This window comes from Ustilaginoidea virens, chromosome 1 (genome assembly GCF_000687475.1).
Source record: "Ustilaginoidea virens chromosome 1, complete sequence".
In the NCBI taxonomy this organism is placed as follows: domain Eukaryota; kingdom Fungi; phylum Ascomycota; class Sordariomycetes; order Hypocreales; family Clavicipitaceae; genus Ustilaginoidea; species Ustilaginoidea virens.
In genome coordinates this window covers 4,574,611-4,589,105 of record NC_057316.1, presented here as the reverse complement: position 1 = coordinate 4,589,105, position 14,495 = coordinate 4,574,611, and the positions used below count along the sequence as shown (strand labels likewise).

The 14,495-nt window shown below is 60.9% G+C and overlaps 5 protein-coding genes across 5 annotated transcripts; 4 read left to right on the top strand and 1 right to left on the bottom strand.

The window, feature by feature from the left end:
- Positions 1–1,890: 1,890 nt before the first annotated feature.
- Positions 1,891–3,624, top strand: UV8b_01046 (uncharacterized protein; the record flags this gene model as incomplete). Its single annotated transcript, XM_043138544.1, has 3 exons — positions 1,891–1,928; positions 2,150–2,318; positions 2,401–3,624. 3 exons carry the CDS (start codon positions 1,891–1,893, stop codon positions 3,622–3,624), a joined length of 1,431 nt encoding a protein of 476 aa, XP_042994478.1.
- A 1,474-nt stretch (positions 3,625–5,098) lies between these two features.
- Positions 5,099–6,479, top strand: UV8b_01045 (uncharacterized protein; the record flags this gene model as incomplete). Its single annotated transcript, XM_043138543.1, has 4 exons — positions 5,099–5,168; positions 5,286–5,301; positions 5,586–5,809; positions 5,944–6,479. The coding sequence occupies 4 exons, from the start codon at positions 5,099–5,101 to the stop codon at positions 6,477–6,479; spliced, it is 846 nt and encodes a 281-aa protein (XP_042994477.1).
- Positions 6,480–7,883: 1,404 nt separating this feature from the next.
- Positions 7,884–9,846, top strand: UV8b_01044 (uncharacterized protein; the record flags this gene model as incomplete). The annotated part of the gene is made up of 2 exons (XM_043138542.1): positions 7,884–7,981; positions 8,151–9,846. The coding sequence occupies 2 exons, from the start codon at positions 7,884–7,886 to the stop codon at positions 9,844–9,846; spliced, it is 1,794 nt and encodes a 597-aa protein (XP_042994476.1).
- A 148-nt stretch (positions 9,847–9,994) lies between these two features.
- Positions 9,995–11,690, bottom strand: UV8b_01043 (uncharacterized protein; the record flags this gene model as incomplete). Its single annotated transcript, XM_043138541.1, has 3 exons — positions 9,995–11,062; positions 11,129–11,336; positions 11,452–11,690. 3 exons carry the CDS (start codon positions 11,688–11,690, stop codon positions 9,995–9,997), a joined length of 1,515 nt encoding a protein of 504 aa, XP_042994475.1.
- A 1,400-nt stretch (positions 11,691–13,090) lies between these two features.
- On the top strand, positions 13,091–14,189 carry UV8b_01042 (uncharacterized protein; the record flags this gene model as incomplete). The annotated part of the gene is made up of 2 exons (XM_043138540.1): positions 13,091–13,355; positions 13,459–14,189. 2 exons carry the CDS (start codon positions 13,091–13,093, stop codon positions 14,187–14,189), a joined length of 996 nt encoding a protein of 331 aa, XP_042994474.1.
- Positions 14,190–14,495: the final 306 nt, after the last annotated feature.

Below are 14,495 nucleotides of genomic sequence, written 5' to 3'. Positions count from 1 at the left end.
GGCACCAATAACAGGCAGGGTCAGCCGCCGCCTGGAGGCTGTGGACAATGCGGCCCGGAAAGCATGAGCCTCTTCTCGCGGAAAATGGCACCGTGCTCGGCAGATGCTCAGCAGTTGCCCGAGTATACGGGTCATGGCCATTGCGTTATCATGTGCAATGGAGGGATTGCCGGTAGTGCTGCCCGGAGTATTGCCCGGAGTACTTGGCCCTGGTCAAAAAGTATAGGTTCGTTCAACACACGAACCTTGCTTTCCCTGCGACGGAACAGAATAAAGTAGCGAACGTCCTTGAAGCAGGGCATGCTTTGAAGTTCATTTTGATGGGGCAAACGACTTGAGTTGGCGAGAATCCGGGTACAAGGTTGGACGGCTTCGCGCAAAGTCTTGTACTCCCGTGGGACATTTGCATTAACCACGCGCTGCTTTTGGCGGAAGCTAGAGCGTCGGCTCCCAGAACCGGCGGACTGGGAACACTCCCGTTCCAATAGTAGCACCTTGGCAGGTGTGGAAGGGTCATCCAAGCTCCCGCATCCCAAACTCTGGTGGCAAGTAAGGTATCCGAGGCCAAAGCACGTAAGGCCGAGACGTCGAAGAAAGACCGCCGGGGCAATGCACGGCGGGAATGGATGGGAATGAATGTCGTGAGTGATACCAGACGTCCAATGGATGGCAGTTGAGAGCAAAACGCGGCAATGTGAGCTGCCAGCCTCGCGACAAAGCTTTTGCGCTGGGGGGCGTGCCGATGATGGCAATGATGGCTTCTCCTGATGTAGTATCTTGTAGAAGCTGCACAGTCTCCGACTCGACTCGCAGCTGATATTACGAGCTCAAGTGCCACAGAGCGTCCAGGCCAATGATGCCGGGTGCGATGTTCATTCGTTTCTTGCAGTAGAAGCGACAGCTCCTCACGCAGACAAGCTGAGTCGTGTCATGCGGTTCAACACGACAACCGGGTAGAGCCTCTTCTGGCTGCAGAGGGACTTGGAGTTGGTGATTCAGGTTTGTCAGCCATTTGGTTGGTCTCTAGCTCAACAGTTGATCAAAAATTGATCAAAAATTGATCAGAAATCGAGCTCCAAAATCGTAGAGGGACATGACGTGCCAACTTGGCGATTGGGAATGCGCAACATCAACGGTCCCTCCCCTCACTCCAGTCAAGGGCAGAGTTGACACGTTTACATTATCAAGAACGATTCGAGGGGACAGCCGCCATCAAGCATCAAGGGGGTTTGGTTATTCGAGCCGACGACAGGTCTTTCGCGGCGGCAGGAACTCGTGGTCGACTTCGTCACTTCGTCACTTCGTCAACTGAGCCAAACACGACATGTTTGGAAAAAGAACACGAGGCAAATGAACAGTCATGCGTTGGGGGGGGGGGAGGCAGCGAAATGGGAAATGTCTATTGTGGTTGCTCGAGACGAAGTTGCTCGAGAAGAGATTGACGTGAGCTGGCGGCCCCACACAGACTGGAAGCGACCAACCAGTCAACAACATTGAAGCTTGCTTCACACTTCACACAGGCCGTCCAGTCTCCCAAGCCAACCTCCGAGCCTAATACCTACGTTCCTACCTACCTACGTCCTATTACTTGGACTCTGCCCGTGCCGTCTCCTAGAAATCACAGACTTGCGCCAGTCGGCCCGCGCGGCTCGCCACACGATTCTCGACGGGCAGAACTTGACGCTATCCCTATCCTGCAGCTGGCTTGCCTGCCTTTGCTTCCCCACACTCCTCCCCTCGCATGCTCTCCGACCGCCTCTTGCTCACGTCGGCCCATCACGATCCCCGGCAGCGAGCGACACTCTTCGAAGCGACATTTGCACTCGGTTTGATGGCTGCGGCCGTCCCAGCCCATCCGTTTAGGATTTCCGTACTTGCGCACCAGCTGCAATGAGTCGCACATTACCCACGCGGCAGGCCGAAGAGCTGTGAGTCTTCCGACGAGTCAACGTGGCCGCATCAGAGGGGAAATGCTCAAAGAAAAAAAAATTAAAAAAAAAGGAGAATAAAAAGGAAAAATAAAAGGAGGAAAACAAAAGACTGCATTCAAAAAATACCTCGATGCGGAGAGGGAAAAAAAAATAAAAAAAAAATATAAAAGAGACTGGAGACCTGCTGATTCTTGAGGACGTCGTTGCAAAAACGTCAGGCACAAATCCATAATTGCCTACCTTTCTGCCAACAATCTACCCAACTCAGCTGCTGCCCTTCGCCAAGAAGCCGGCCTCGGCCAAGACGTATATGATGCCGCCACGGAGAAAAAGTACGAGACGCTGCTGGAGAAGAAATGGACCAGCATCGTGCGGCTGCAGAAAAAGGCATGGCATACGGGTGCCTCGACGAGAACAATATACTTGCTTCCTACACCTTGCGGCTGGCTGACCACGGTGTAACCCCTAGATCATGGACCTCGAGTCGAGAAATGCCTCGCTCCAGTCCGAACTCGACAACGCAACACCCAGCTCCCTTTCCAAGCGCAACCAGGATCCCGCCACGTGGCTGCCGAGAAAACCCCCCAGACACACGCTCGAGTCGCACCGGGAAATGATCAACTGCATCGCCTTCCACCCGAAATTCTCCTCGATTGCCTCCGGATCCGACGACTGCACCATCAAGGTCTGGGACTGGGAACTGGGCGAGCTCGAGCAAACCATCAAAGGCCACACCCGCGCCGTAAAGAGCCTCGACTACGGCGGGCCCCGGGGCGCCACGCTGCTGGCATCATGCAGCTCGGACCTGACCATAAAGCTCTGGGATCCCTCGGACCAGTACAAGAACATCCGAACCCTGTCCGGCCACGACCACAGCGTCAGCGCGGTACGCTTCGTGTCGTCGGGCGCGGGGGGATCTTACCAATCGTCGGCGTCGGCGAACCTGCTGGTCAGCGCGAGTGCGGACAAGACGCTGAGGATCTGGGACACGACAACGGGCTACTGCCTCAAGGCTCTGAGGGGCCACGTCGACTGGGTGCGAGACGTCTGCCCGTCGCTCGACGGCCGCTTCGTCCTGTCCGCCGGGAGCGACCATACCGCGCGGCTGTGGGACATTTCCGTGCCCAGCCCCGAAACCAAAGTCACGCTGATTGGGCACGAAAACGCCGTCGGCTGCTGCGCCTTCGCGCCACCCGCCGCGTACGCGCACCTTGCCCGCATGGCAGGCTTGAAGAAGCCGCCGACGGCCAGCAGCTCCGCCGAGTTCCTGGCGACGGGCTCCCGAGACAAGACCATTAGACTTTGGGACGGCAGAGGCATCTGCTTCAAGGCCCTCGTCGGGCACGACAACTGGGTATCCTCGCTCGTCTTCCACCCCGGGGGCAAGTACCTTGTCTCGTGCGCAGACGACAGGACCATACGATGCTGGGACCTGGCCCAAGAGGGCAAATGCGTCAAGGTGCTGGACGAAGCTCACAGCCACTTTGTAACATGCCTGAGGTGGGCTCCGGGAATACAAAAAGACGCCGGCGGGGCCGTCAACGGAGGTGGCAAGGGCACGCCGGAGCAAGGGGCAGAAAACGAGAGCGCGTTGAAAAGGAGCATCGGACCGGCCGAGACGGGCGATGCGCAGATTAGATGCGTCATTGCGACGGGCAGTGTAGACATGACGCTCAGGATATGGGCTAACTAGAGTTGGGGGGGGGGTTTTAAAATAGACGCATTTTGCCCCCGGGATATGCCTACTTCTTCTTGAAGGGGGGGAAAAATAGAAAAAAAAATAATAAAAAAAAATAATAAAAACAAGAAATAACGGGCCATGCAACTCGGATGGATGCCGGGCATTGGGACCAGCAGGAAAAGTTCGGGGTAGGCGTTCATGCTGATTGCGCTGGACGAGCCCAGGGGCCATTTGGGTGCATCACGGCAGGCCTCAATGTGACGAGGTTTTCGATGGTGGCGATACGTCGACGACGGCTGTGATGACAGATGACACAGGGTGTTTTGCTGTATCGGGAGACGGGATTGAGCCCATGCTGCAAGACTATGCATTTGGTTTAAATGGATCGACTCCGTACCGCAACGACAACTACACAAAGAACGTTGAAAAGCCGGAGTGAATCAACGAAAGAACCAAATGTCAATGCCAACAGAACCAACCAAGCAACGCGACGCCAGCTCGCATGCACAAGCACATGTACATGCGGACGCGTGCCTAGGTACCCGGTACATGCCTCCAAATGGCTCCGCGAGACAGCTAAGCGCCATGACTCTGGGTGGTCCACCGGCCGGGCTGTCCGCGCCACTAGACGTCCAGTGGCTGGACGTGCAGCCAGCAGCCGCCGTTGGCTGCGACGAGAAAGCCGAGGGCGCGCGACCGCAAGTCCGCAGGTACGAGGACTCGCGGAGGCGCTGGAGCGCCGGGGCGAAAAAAAAAAATCACCGAGCAACATGAAGCAGTTAAGCCAAAGATTGACGCGACGTGTGGGCTCCGCCTGCCGCGGCAATTCACGTCGAAGCAACCCCCGTGGCTCCTCCATGCAGCAAGTTTGTTCTTCACCACCCATGCCCAAAGCATCGGCTCGGCACAAGCGGGCCCGCCGAGGTGGACCGTGACCGCCTTTCAGCGTAGGTATGTACCTAGTACGTGCTGCGTCGGTGCAGGCTGCGGGGTGGTCCGGCTGCTGCAATCGTCTTCTAGCGCCTCGTACCGTCGTCCCGTCGGCGTCAATACATACCTGTTGGCATGCTGTAAGCTTCTTCTCAGGCCAGGACTTCCCACCACCAGACCGACCACATGTAGACACCAACCAGCCTGTCCCTCTGATGGAGCTGGGGGCACGTCAATCCCAGCCTGCTGCCCGCCCGCTGCCCGCCCGCTGCCCGCCCGCAAGCCCACCAGAACATGCACCCAGCCCCCCAAACCAGCTGGGGGTCACGGACCAACACCCCCAGTGCCCGCCCCAAACCGCTAACCACATCCACCTTGGCCTCGAACAGAACTCAACTTACCTCACCACCTGCCACCTCTGCAACTTGGTCCAATCTTTGGCTCGCCTCCACCATCAATCAGCCTTCTTCCTCACTCTCTCCCACAACCCGCTCCCCAAACATCATCCCCATCACCACGCCCGACACCGCCAGCCGTCAGGACCTCAGCTCCCGCAATGGCTCCTCCGCCCAACGCGAGCATGCCTCTGCAAGAGAGGCTTCTGCAACTGGCCAAGACGCTGCAATGTATGTTTTTTTTGTCCAGACCGCATTCTCGTGTGTTTTGTGTGGCAGCTAGCCGCTGCCACGCACGACTGGCACCAACCCTTTCAGAGTCCGGCTGACCCAAAAAAAAAACCGTAGTTGCATGGTTTATCGGGTACGTCAAATTCCGTCAAAACTTTCCCGGGTCTACCTTTTCAGACATGCGGGGGACGACGTGGACGTAGCCGCGGCCCCCCTCCCCCCCCCCCCCCCAAGCTTTGCCTCGAGAATCCTGCAAGCGGCAGTGCAAGTACCCCGGCTGTGGGCAAAGGGGCCGCGCTGAGCCTGACGATGGCTGGCGAAGCCTTGCGTAGCTTCGTGGTCTCGCCTGGGCCGTGCGTGGCTTTGGTAGGGCCGCATCCGCCTTGAAACAAACGGCTGACATACTCTTGCTGCCAGGCACATGACGCTCATCCTGACCACTGTCCGATACGCCTTCTCCTGGATGCGCATCAACTACTATAGCGGCGTGGCCAAGTTCTCCTACCGCACGTCCTTCCTCGCCGCCGCCGTTACGTACGGTATCGTTGTCTACAAGACCCAACGGGCTCGTGCCAAGACGGGCAACAAGATGCCTGGGGGTGTTGTTGGCCTGCTCTCTGACGAGAATATGCAGTACCTGCGTATGTCTGATGATTCCACCCGAGACCATTGCGCGTGTACAGCAGGCATGGACTTTGGACACCACCGCGCGTCGCCGTGCTGCTCATCTCTTGCTCACAATTCATCTCTCGTACTAACTAAATCCTCCCCCCAGTCATGGCCCTCGTTTGGCTCCTCTCTCCCCAGTATCCTCTTGCGCTGCTTCCCTACTGCGTCTACTCCATCTTCCACGTGGCGACATATACTCGTGCCAATTTGATTCCAGTCCTCCAGCCTCCTCCACCCCCGGCAGATGGTGCTTCCCCCCAGCGGGTCAGCAACCCGATTGCCGACAGGATCGGTGCTTTTGTCAAGGAGTACTACGACGCTTCCATGTCCATCGTCTCGGGTCTGGAGATTCTCCTCTGGTTCCGCATCCTGCTCTCGGCCATTCTGTTCCAACGTCGCTCCTGGATTCTTCTCGGTCTGTACACCGGCTTTCTCCGAGCTCGATACTCCCAGAGCACTCACGTTAAGAACTCCATGTCACAGCTGGGAGCTCGAGTCGACTCTCTTGTCGGTGCCCAGGGAACCCCTCCTGTCGCCCGCCAGATCTGGGAGACTATCAAAAATGCCGGCCAACAGTTTCACGACGCTACCGACCTTGGCAAAGGCGCTGCCGGGCCTTCTCCTGCCAAGAAGACCTCGTAACGGCTTCTAATCTCGGGAGTCTCGACTCTGCTCACATCGTCCCCACTATTTGGGCTCCGGCCGATCTTGTTTTGGCCCACCCATACGATGAAGAGGTTGAGGATCCAGTAAAACAACAAGATTGACTGGCCTCGGATGGAATTGCGGCCGCGGAATCGCCATGATGAAGGTGCTTGCTGTGGCTCATTTTCCCCTTTCTTTTTTCAACAGGAGCGATAATCAGTATGAATTTTGCGTGCGGTGGTGTTTGACCGCTGACGATGAAGCTTGCGTTTAAAAGTTGGGTCAGTAGCGAATGGCGTCTGTGGAAACTGTACGACGTTTGCGCAGGAGCAATGTGAAATGGGGGGGGGGGGGGGGGGGGGGATAGATATGAGAGGACTGCGGCGGAAAATACAAAGCAGAGGGTTTTGTGATTATCATTACAAAGTATGAACAGTTATTGCGAGTTGAAAAGGGGAGACTGTGTTCTGGTGCCAAGACGACAGGATGTGACGAGAAGTGGCGTAATGTGATGCGACGTGCCACTTGAGACGAGAACGTCTGGTATGTACTGCGTACCAGGTACCAGGTACCGCGAGGTTAGAGGTAGTGCGCGCAGTGTGGCGACTTGTATCCGGCATTACGTAAGCTTGCAAGTGACGCGGCTGGTTACAGCTGGAAAACTCGGGGTGATGACGTCGTCGCTGGCTTGCAGCACTGATGTTGTCTGGTTGCACCGGAGGACGGAAGAATCCTCGTCATCGATTTGATCGTTGCCTGAAGCCTGGCTGCTCCCCGGATACAACAAACACCATTGATTGATATTGACCTCTGCTGTTGCCGTCTGTAACTCGGTTCTGCACGTGGAAGAGTTCTGGTCGGCCGTCGCTGCGTTCCCCTGTGCCCCCGGCGCCCCATCAAAGGGCCAAGGCGCCAGCTGGGTTGTTTGTTTGTGCGGCTTATGTCGTCATCCGTCAAGCGGCCCTTTCAGACTTGCAGTGGGCGAGTCGACTGTCGCACCTCGACTGTGCCCGACCCTTGGCGACCTGGCGACCTGGCGACCTGGCGACCTGGCGACCTGGCGACCTGGCGACCTGGCGACCTGGCGACCTGCTGACCTGGCGACCTGCTGACCCTGTCCTTGTTTGTGCCTTGCGACGACTTGTTTCCCTTCTTGCCCGCGACGACTTCTATCCGGAGGCTTGTCTGCTCCGTCTTGCACTTCTTTGCCCGCGACGACTTCTATCCGGAACCTTGTCTGCTCTGTCTTTCACTTCTTTGCCTGCGACAACTAGTGTCCAAAGGCCTGTCTGCTCCGTCTTCCCCTTCTTGCCTCGACGACTTGTTTCCAAAGGCCTGTCCGCTCCTCCTCACATCACCCTGCAACAAGCCCAAGTTAAGACAGGCCTGGTATCCTTGGCCATGGCCTCTTTGCTGCGACAGATTGTAGCCGGGCCGAGAGCTAGGCATCCCGAGGCAGGGCTCGATCTTTGCTACGTCACGGATTTCATCATAGCGACGTAGGTACTGCATGTCCCCCATCCCCCCCCCGAGCGGTGCGGTGCCTTCGCTCCTCATTTGCCGAGGAAAAAAGAAGGCTCGGCTTCAAGGGCACCGAGATGGGTGCACGCTTCGTGTTTGTGTGTTTGGCTCTGCCGGTTCTGACAAAGTGACTTTGGTCCCCAAAAGGTCTGGCCCCTCGCAGACATACCCCCAGCTGGCGTATCGGAACCCGCTGGACCGGCTGGTCGCCTTTCTCGACTCCAAGCACGGCGACGACTGGGCCATATGGGAGTTTCGCGCCGAGGGGACGGGGTACCCCGACGAAGCTGTCTACGGCAGAGTCCGCCACTATCCCTGGCCGGATCACCACCCGCCGCCGTTTCGCCTGGTGCCCATGATTATGGCGAGCATGAGAAACTGGCTGCACGGCGGCCCTCTCGACGACTCTGCGCCCACGTCGGCCAAACAGCACCCTCAGCAACAGCAGCAGCAGCAGCAGCAGCAGCAGCAGCAGCAAAATGGTCGTCCTGCAGGCGCGCCAGACGCAGACCCCCCGCCAAGGCAGAGCAAGAGAAACCCCAAACGAGTCGTCGTCGTCCATTGCAAGGCGGGAAAAGGCCGCTCGGGCACCATGGCCACAAGCTACCTCATCTCCGAGCAAGGCTGGACCGCCGAGGACGCCCTGCAGCGCTTCACAGCCCGTCGCATGCGTCCCCAGTTTGGCGCCGGCGTTTCCATCCCCTCCCAGCTCAGATGGGTGAGCTACGTCGACCGCTGGACCAGGCACGGCAAGAAGTACCTAGACAGACCGATTGAGATTGTCGAGATTCACGCGTGGGGCCTGCGAAACGGCGTCAAAGTCGACGTGGAGGGCTTCGTGCAAGACGGCAAGAAGATCCACGTCTATCACACGTTCTCCAAGCGGGAGAGGCTCGTGGTCGAGCCCGGCGCGCCCGCGGACGCGAGCCTAGGCGACATGCTCTGGGACCTGGCGGGATACACGGCGGCAGGCGGCGGCAGCAAGGCCCCGGAGGGCGCCGACTTTGCCGACGCGGCGAACCCGCCACCGCCGCGGGGGTCCCAAGCTCCCGCTTCGCGGCCGGCCGCTGCGTCGCCGGGGCCAAGCCCCGAAAGCCCCGACGACAAGAAGCACCAGTCGCTCGCGAGGAGAGGACCAGGCCTCATCCTGCAGAAAGTATCCGCGGGCGTGGGAAACGGCATCGACAAGGCCAGGTCCAAGACGAGCAGCGCGGAGAAGACGGGACCCGGACCCGGGCGGCCCGAGAAGAGCCCGGGCCCGTCGGATCACGCCGAGCCGGGCGGCCTGGCCGTCATCTTCAGGCCCTTGAAGCCGGTGCGCCTCCCCCACAGCGACGTCAACATCTCCGTGGAGCGGCGCAACCGGACGCACAAGAGCCTCAGCCTGACCATGGTGTCGGCCGTGGCGCACGTTTGGTTCAACGCCTTCTTCGAGGGCAGCGGCCCGGAGCGGCACGGCAACGCGGACGCCAACGGCGTGTTCAGCATCGACTGGGACGCCATGGACGGCATCAAGGGCTCGAGCAGGAAGGGGTCCAGGGCGCTGGACCGGATGGCGGTGGTGTGGAGGGCGGTGGACGCGGGCGACCGGGGGGAGGAGGTTGACGAGCCGGCCGAGGGCCAGCCTGTCGCGCAGGCCGAGCCGGCGAATTGGAAGGGCGTGGGCGCGGAGAGCGGCAAGGACGAGAGGGACCTGGGGCTGCGGGTGCAGTCGGAGGCGAGCGAGGACGTCAGCCGGGCGAGCAGTGTCAAGAGCGTAGAGCGGAACGCGGCGAATGGGGATGCCGATATCAAGGGGGTGAGGTCCAGCGGGCCCCGTGGCGAGGACTGGGGAAGCAAGTGATGGGGACGGACTGGCGGAAGGGGGGGGGGGGGGGGAGTACATTGGCACGACTTTCTCCTGTATTTCTCAGCATTGGACAAGCGTCATGGGCCAAACGTCGCCGGACAAGCCATGCCATTGATATATATATATGTCTACCTTGGACCCGTCAATGGATCCTCCCCCTCCTGTACCTATCCGCGCGGTACCCCCCATACGGAACACCCCTTCTAGGATCGCCGCGGTCCCGATACCCCCCGGCATACCCCCCGGCGCGGCTCCTCCCGTGGCTGGCGCTCCCGCCATCGTCCGCATCCCTCTCCTTGTCCCTGTCTCTGTCCCTGTCCCTGTCCCTATCCCTCTCCCTCTCCCTCTCCCTCTCCCTCTCCCTCTCCCTCTCCCTCTCCCTCTCCCTCTCCCTCTCCCTCTCCCTCTCCCTCTCCCTCTCCCTCTCCCTCTCCCTCTCCCTCTCCCTCTCCCTCTCCCTATCCCTGTCCCTATCCGGCGGCGGCACCGGCTCCTCGACCTCGACCTCGTACTCCTCGTACTCGTCCCTGAAGAACTTGCTCACGGTGTGCTGCTCGTCCATGGCGGCCTCGGGGTCAAAGACGAAGCGCATGGTGCCGTCCTGGCCCCTGGCCGTCCTGCGGATGGACGCGTCGGCCGGCCACGGGTTCGACTGCGTGGTCGGGTCGGTGGCCGAGGCGGTGGCCGACGACAGCGGGTGCGGGTCCTCGACCTCGCACCGGTGGCAGTGGTGCAGGTAGCGCGGCTTGGCGGTGCGGTCCAGGTCCTGGTTGAGGCGGATCTTGACGTCGATGAAGGCGTTGAGGTCGAACCGCGCGCCCAGCTTGGTGGCCCGCGGGTGCTGCACGTACAGGTCCAGCAGGTCCAGCATGGTCTCCATGACGGCGTCGCGGCTGTGCTGCCTGCGCGACGAGGCGAACTCGCGCACGCGCTCCAGGTGCTCGCCGCGCAGGCGGGCCGTCAGCTCCGCCACCGCCATGGCCATGCTGAGCGTGGTGCGCTTGATGGGCACAAACGTCTTGTACATGTCGACGCACATGGCGTACGCGGTGGCGAAGAAGTCGCGCGAGTTGGCCGACGACTTGCCCAGCACGCGGCGGACCACCTTGGCGAGCAGCTTCTGCGGGTAGCGCGTGCGGAAGTCGAAGCCGATGGTCTCGAGGATGAGGCGCTCGAGCCCGATGATGATTTTGCCGGGGGCTTCAAAGATCTGTTTCGCCAGCGCGTCAGCGGGGTGCGGAGCCCGGCGTTTGGGGGGGGCGGGGGGGGGTTTTACCTTGTCATCCGGAGCGATGGTCTTGTCCGGGTTCTTGACCAGGTACGACGCGGCCAGCACGTCTCTTGACTTCTTGATCGTGTCTTCCACCTTGCAGGCGACAAAGAGGGAGGCCAGGGCCGCGTCCTGGTAGTTGTACTCGGCGTCGCGGAAGTTGAGCCGGAACTTGTGGTAGTACGTGCAGGCGGTGTCGAACGTGCGCACCGGTCTGGGATCAAGTCTCAAGTCAGCGTCGGGGTCAGCGTCGGGGGTCGGGCGTTCGGGGCGGCCGTCGGAGCCAAGGGGGGAGGAGAGGGAGGAGAGGGGGGAGGGAAGGCCCGTACAGCTGCAGCTGCTCGCGCACGTTGTCAATCAGCTGCACGCCCTGGAGGCGGTGGGTGTCCTCGCGGGCGGGGTCGCACCCGTTGTCCTTGAGCATGCGCCGGATCTTGATCTCGGAGCTGTACTGGTTGGAGCTGGAGATGAAGCCGGGGTGAGGGCCGACGCGGGCGGGCGCGGGGGGCGCGGGGGGCGCATCGCCGTTGGGGGTTGGCGGCGCGCCGGCTCCGCCTGGGCGAGCCATGGCGACGGGGGGACGGGGCGGCGTCGAGGTGTCGCCGGGACGCTGTTTGCAGGCGTTGGGGCCCGAGTTGCTTGCCGTTGTAGCGGACGGAGCGGAGCGTTGGACTCGAGAGAAGGACGACGAGGTGGGAGGAGCGAGACGGGAATTCGCCGGGGCAATGCAAAGTGGGGCGCTGGATCTGCATCGCCTCACCGCCTTTGCGGTTCGTATTCGCATCCAAGCGTATGGGTGACGTCGGCTCAGGAACTACCGTACTTGAGGCGTACCAACACAGGGAAAGAACGGAAAGAACGGAAAGAACGGAAAGAACGGAAAGAAGCCTCGGCTTGGGGACGTACTCGCGAGAGGGATGAACATCTGATGCCCTGCTAGGCACTCAGATTGGGCAGATTGGGCAGATTGGGGCATCCACTTCTGGCCCTGTTTGGCATATCAGATTCAAGATGCTCCTTCTCCCTTCCCAGGCTGTTTCTGGGTAAACGTTATCATCTACACTACCATGCGCGGCATCACAAGTACCGAATATACTTGACATCAGTACATTACCCCATAGGCAGTTTCTAATCTCTTCCATCTACACTACCATGCACGGCATCACAAGTACCTAAATGCATGGCATACTCGGTATCGAAATCAATACATTCCCTCCCACAGGCGGATTTTGTAGCCATGGACCAAGCTCGATTAAAGACCATCAAAGACAACCCCCATTGGAAAAAAGTCTAGATGAAGGCGCGCGACAGGACAGCCCTTGCTTTCCTGGTGCTCTTTTGCATGCGCACGTCAATATGGATGTGCAGTTTTCGGTTGTTTTTCAGCTCAGCGGCACCGGCATCGTGCTGGCAAGTCGTTTGTTTGTTGCCTCTCGTCTCTCGTCTCTCCGTCTCCGTCTCTCGACTCTCGACTCTCGACTCTCTTCTGCCTGCATGTGGTGCTTCATTTCCGACCGGCGCGCCCCGCCCCGCCCCGCCCACGCCGCAGCCTGGACTTGCAGGCCGAGCGATCAGTAGCGACTAATAAAGCGAGGCTGACGTCTTACGGGCGATCTCGGAGCAAAATGACGCCGATGGTACTCAGATTGGATTGCTGGTGGGTTTGGGGTTTGGGGGGCTGACGTTGACGGACGACGACGGTGCGTGCGGGCGGGGCTTTGACTTTGCCAACCAGACCGACCCAACCCGCCGCCTCCCGTTTGTTTCTTCTGCCTTGGCGTGCCGGATTCACCCAGCCTTTGCTTGGGACAAGAAGAGACGTCGTCTCGCCTCCGTCCAACGGCAACGGCAACGGCAACGGCAAACTTGCAAACTGCCCACCCTCGCGGCTTCCAGCAAAAAAGCCCGCTCGCCGCTCGCCGCTCGTCGCTCGTCGCTCGTCGCTCGCCTCACCTACACACATACGCCATGTACCCCGGCGGCCCGAACCCAACGCAGGTGCAGTACGCCCCCGCGGGGCCGAAAGACCTCTTGCCGCTGGTGCTCATCCACGACGGCGGCGGCACCACCTTCAGCTACTTCCTGCTGGGCAGCCTGGGCCGCGACGTCTGGGCCGTCCACAACCCCAAGTACTTTGACGGCGCGGCCTGGGACGGCGGCCCGGACGAGATGGCCCGCACCTACCTCGACTTGCTGCAGCGCGAGGGCCTCGCCGGCCCGGTCCTCCTCGGCGGTACGTTCTGCCCTTTGCCTCTTCTCTTTTCTTTGTCGCCGTCCCCGCGGTGTGCTGGCCGGCTGATCAAGATGCCGGCGGCCCCCCCCCCCCAAAAAAAAAGGCTGGTCGCTCGGCGGCTTCCTCGCCCTGGCAATGGCGCACCTCGTCGCGCAGAACCCGCGCGCGTACGCCGTCTCCGTCGCGGGGCTGCTGCTCATCGACTCGCCCTACCACGTGGCCAGGCGGAGGGTCACGGTGCCGACGGGCCCGCCGCGGCTGGAGGCCCTGCCCGACCTGGTGGCCAGGGCCTTTGCCAACTGCGACGCGATGCTGCACGAGTGGGAGCTGCCGCGCTGGAGCGGGAGCAGGAGGAGCAATGCCGCCGGGGCGGCGGCCCTGGGACTCGCCCTGCGGCCCCGGGAGGTGCCTCACCGGGCAGCCGGGGCGGATGCCTGGTCGGCCGTCTCCGCCAGGACCTACGCCGGCCGAGGAGACGAGCGAGGGGGAGAGGGAGGGGATGAGGCAGGAGCAGGGGCAGGGGCAGGGGCAGGGGCTGGGCCCGTGGCGGAGGGGCCGCCGCCGCCGGGCGTGCTTGTCCGGTGCACCAGGTACGCCGCTTGCGCGGGGGACGGCGACGCCTCCGCTTCCTGCCTGGTCGACGTGTACCGCGACGAGCGGCTTCTGGGCTGGGACGGGCGCTACCCGGACTTTGTGGCGGCGGTGGTGGACGTCGACGCCGACCACTACGGCGTCTTTTCCAGGGCCGACGAGCAGGCCATGGCGAGGCTGACGGAGAGGGTGAATCTGGGGCTGGGCCTGCTGGACGCGCTGCATCGCGAGGCCGGACGCTGAGCCGGCACCGGGGGGGAAAGGGGGGGGTAAGGTGTTTAGGACGGGGAAACAGCCAGGCCCCGGACGGAAGCGCGCAGGGCCGGTTTCGGCATTCACCAAGGATGTCTTGCTCTGGTCTGGTCTGGTCTGGTCTGGTGCTTACTCGCAAGGCGCCAGGCACAAAAGGATCATATTGCAGCCAGCAAGTTTTATAGCCTCAAGTTACCCCAAAACCCCGACCATGTCCGCCGTTGCGCCGCCCTTGACTCCGTTTCGAAGCAATCCGTTCCAGCCCCTGCTGTCCTTGATTACCGTTGGGAGAAGTAA